Here is a 4,357-nt window from a genome sequence, read left to right on the forward strand (position 1 = left end):
GTAAAATACTCAACATCCTAATGAGAACACTCACCTGTTTCGCAAGCACAGTGAGCACAGCACCAGACTTCCATAGGCCTCAGTGAATTTCTGTAAAGCCCTCAGCCCTGCACCTGGCTCTGTGAATTTCTGCCTGGCTTCAGCAGCAGAGAACAGCTTTTCAGCAATCTGCTCAGGAAAGCCAATAAGGGAATCAATGTGATCAACATTGTCAGAGATGAAGCCCAGGACGAGGCTGAAAAGGGATTTGGCGGAATACCGAAGATTCCCCTCTCGGGTATATGTGAAGATGAAATGATCAGTCTTCTCTTTCTGTGCAGTATCATCTTCCCTGTTCATGCAAAGCTCCACAGAAAAGCCTTTGGGAAACAGTCTGAATGGCCTTGGCTTTTGCAAACCACTCCTGACACCATCCAGAGCCAGATTCACCATGTGCAGTTGCCCATTTTCTCGTACGTAGATGGGTCCTGGGTCCAGGTGATTTTCTGAGTTGAGGTAGTAAGACATTGCCTTGGTTACAACTGTAAAAGTGAGACACAAGGAAGCAAATCCAATTAAAATGCCATCTGTAACATGTAACTTCATCTAGCTGTGCCCAGAGCTTTATAAGCCTACCCAGCAGGCCCTGTGGCTGGTGTGAGGAAATCGAAGTTCACCAGCTGCTTGGGAACTCTGGCACCTGAGGTGCAACTACTGTCTCTTCCTGGAAGACCCTTTTCTACCCTTTGCCTGGGGTAACGTACTCATCTTTTAGAGCCCATTTTATGAAAGTTCTTCCAGATGTCAGCAACAATTCTTTTACAAGTAAATTCATGGTAGTAGTTTATATTGGAAAAACAATTGGAAACAACATAAATGTCTAATAATTGGGATTTTTATTAAGTAAACTATCCATTCCACACCATGACATGTTATGAAGTCATGAAAATTATAGAGTTTTAAAAAATATATTGGGGGGGGCACAAAAAAAGACTGTAAATAAATAACTCCCTTGCTAGTCTTGCATCCTGCACACACTGTTGCACTTGGCTCCTCCTGATTTGTTTCTGGGCCTGCCCCCTACTGCTTTGGGCCCCTTGAGAGGAGGAACCATGTTTAATTCAACCAAGCTCCCTAACCAGCACTTTGGCATGTTATAGTCCTTCGGCAGACAGTTGTGGAATTAAAGCATTCTTACTTGTTAAACCTTACATAAACCACAAGCAACAAAATTTTCTGGATCTATAAAAAGGCCTTCACCACCAGATCTAAATAAAATCTCTTGAAAGCATCATGAATATTAAGGTTTTGTTAGGGCACTTTTGAAGTAAGTAAAAAAAATAAAAACACAGTTGGGTTTTTCTGCAATCATGTGGGTGACATTATATGCCCAACAACTAACTGGAATAAATACTTGTTTTCTTGAGTAACTGAGATTTCTAAACACATGAAAAATTGTTATCTGAAATAAAATGAAAGTGTTTGATAATCATTTCTATAATTCAAAGAGAAAAGAGGTAAAATTTAATATAAATAGGTCTGATATTATCCCTAAGATTGACTGACCTTTGAGTGAACAATTTAGCTTTTCCATTAACGCAGGGCTACAAACAGCCCTGAAGCCACTTACAAGTGTCAGCAAACAATTAAGTCAGTGATAAAAAATGCTGAGTCTCTGGAGATCAAACAATGATCCTGTTTATGAAAATCAGTACTACACATGATTCTCCTAAGGATAATTATGTGTATGTAGCACATCAGAAAAGAGGACCCGGTCTAGCCTTAGAGCCTCACCCTCTCCTGCTCATCCCCTTATCCCCTGCTCCATGGCCATGCTGTACTACTTGTTAATTGGTCGTGCTCTTCTGTTCCACTGGTCTTGAACTATTCTACTCCCTTCAGCTGGAGCATCCTTCTCTGCCTCCCTGAGCTAGTTAATTCCTACTTTTCATTAACACCGAGCTCCAACATCATCCCCCTCCTGGGAATCCTGTGCCAATCCCTGCACCAGGACATGTCTGTCTGGTTTTCCCAGAGCACCCAGTGTCTCCTTCTACATTAGCAGTTAGTACTATGTACTATGTCTAAGTCTGTTTACTTGTTACTGTACCAAGAGCTGAGAGCAATTTAAAGGCAAGGCACTTAAAATTTGATTCATCTCTCTTTCCTAAGACAAACAAAGTGCCTAGTACTGAGTAAGCCCTCAAAAGATATTTGCTGAACTAAACAGGAGGAAGGGAGAGACCTCAAAGGGACAGATTTAGTGCTCTGAGTTACAGGGCCTGCTGATACTGTTGCTAGGAGCCAACTCCTCCTCCAAGTAACAGCTGCATGCTCCTCCCCCACTTGCCAGACCCTTCTGCAGGTGGCTGAAGCAGACCAAATGAAGGGAGTATATTGCTACTGGTACTACCAGGAGGAAAAAACAAAGAAAGAAAGAACTTAACTAAAAACTAGGGGAAAATTTTGTCATAGTGCCAGCTCTCATAACCCACTCTTCCCTTGCCAGCACTCAATGTCTGCTGCTAAGGAGATGCCTCACTTATTCTAAACTCTTCATCCAGCAGAGGTTAATATCTGGCCCCTTCAACCTCACAGACATTAATCCTAAAGAGGAGAAAAGGCAGATCTCCTTCAGTCTTTATTCATATGGTATTTACAGCCTACTCTACCTGCCAATCAGGAAGTAGACACCAAGGGCCCTAAAAAGAAATGACTTAATTTTAATGGTAGAAAGGCAAATTCTATGGAAGATAACATTAGAATAAATCAGCACATTATGAGCCCTGAGCAATGAAATAGGGTCTGTCCATATTCACTGCTCATAATCCTCAGTCCCAATAGTAACGTTCCACAAACTTTGGAGTAAAATAAACAAATTCAAGAATAATTGTATGGATGACCATTTCTGATGAAAACTAGGAAAATGTGACTTCATCCAGCAGAGGGCACAAACAGCTTGGGACCACAGTAAGAATGCTGCTAACCCCTGCCCCAAATCCTGTCAGCTTGAGCTTCCAGGGATCATTTTGCATAAAGGCACAGTTATAACTATATTTTATCTTTAAATTACTCATCAAATGCTATTTCTCTTTCTAAATAATGAAAAAACTCAGTATTTCTTGAAGAGTAGAACTATATCATTTGTCCAGTTGTTCAAAGCCTTTCTTTCTTCTACTGATATATAAGGAACTGAAGTTGGTTCAGGAAATTCTAGTGACCTTTGATTTCTTCTACTAAAATTTGTATATCCTGTATCCTCCCAATAAGGTGCTTCCTTGGAGTTTGTATTGTACTATAAAATGATCTAAGAATTAAATTAATGTTTGAACCTTCTGAGGTTAAGAACCACAAAGGCAAGATGATTCTACACAAAGCTCCTGTATTCAACTTTGCTTGCCCCTGGCTATTATACATGGTGATCTATTACAAACTGACTTCTCAGGAGACAGGGCCTATTCTATAGGATGGCAAAAATCTGAAATTGGAAAATTAAAATAGTGGATATCTGCAAGAATAACAATGTCCAATGTAGATCAGTTGCAGCTATATTAGGTCAACAGAGTGACAGGTGTACTTGCTTTTTTTTTTTTTTTGGTGGGGGGGAACTAGGGATTGAACCCAGGGGTGCTTTACCACTGAGCTATATCTCTAGCCCTTTTTATTTTGAGACAGGTTCTCCCAAGTTGCTGAGGCTGCCCTTGAACTTGTGATCCTCCTACCTTAGCTTCCTGATTACATGTAACACCATGTCTGGCCAGAGTGACAGGCATTCTAATAGGTCTCCCAGTCCTCTCCAGAGAAGCAACTTTGTCACACACAATATCTTACAAAACAATACAGTAGTGCATATTCTAGGGTCTGGTCATCACAAATGAGCCAAAGTTGCCATACCATTTCTTCCAATAAATGAAATATGACCTTAGTAATCAAAATTCAGCTCTCTGTAGCTTCTTTGAATAGGAAAAAATAAATAAATAACTAAACATGACAGTTTTTCAGACTCTGAAACCAGTTTACCAAGCAAAAAGCATAATTATCCCAGTCAGGTGAACTGAGGAAGATGAAGAGGATAATAGGGTTAAAATTGTGAGATGAGTCTGCGATTATCTAATTTGAAGAAGAAAAGTAAGAAAGCACCTAACTTAAGTAGGTAAAATAATTAACAACCCCTTAAGAATAACATGTTAAACTGGGTGTGCTGGTGTATACCTATAATCCCAGCAACTCAGGAGGCTGAGGCGGGAGGATCTCAAGTTCAAGGCCAGACTCAGCAACTTAGTGAGACCCTGTCTCAAAAAATAAAAGGGCTGGGAATGTGCCTCAGTGGTAAGTGCCCCTGGCTTCAATCCCTGGTACAAAAAAAAAAAAAAAAAAA

General features: G+C 40.4%; 1 protein-coding gene across 1 annotated transcript in view; it reads right to left on the reverse strand.

Moving 5' to 3' along the window:
* Positions 1-765, reverse strand: part of Lrrc42 (leucine rich repeat containing 42) — a 17,303-nt gene extending 16,538 nt beyond the window's left edge. Inside the window, exon 1 of the mRNA XM_015484966.2 lies at positions 35-765. Coding sequence (XP_015340452.2) covers positions 35-585 — 551 coding nt within the window. The 5' untranslated portion in view covers positions 586-765. The remainder of the gene's footprint in view (positions 1-34) is intronic.
* Between the last annotated feature and the right edge of the window lie 3,592 nt (positions 766-4,357).

The sequence above is a fragment of the Marmota marmota genome, unplaced genomic scaffold (genome assembly GCF_001458135.2).
Source record: "Marmota marmota marmota unplaced genomic scaffold, marMar, whole genome shotgun sequence".
Classification (NCBI taxonomy): Eukaryota; Metazoa; Chordata; class Mammalia; order Rodentia; family Sciuridae; genus Marmota; species Marmota marmota.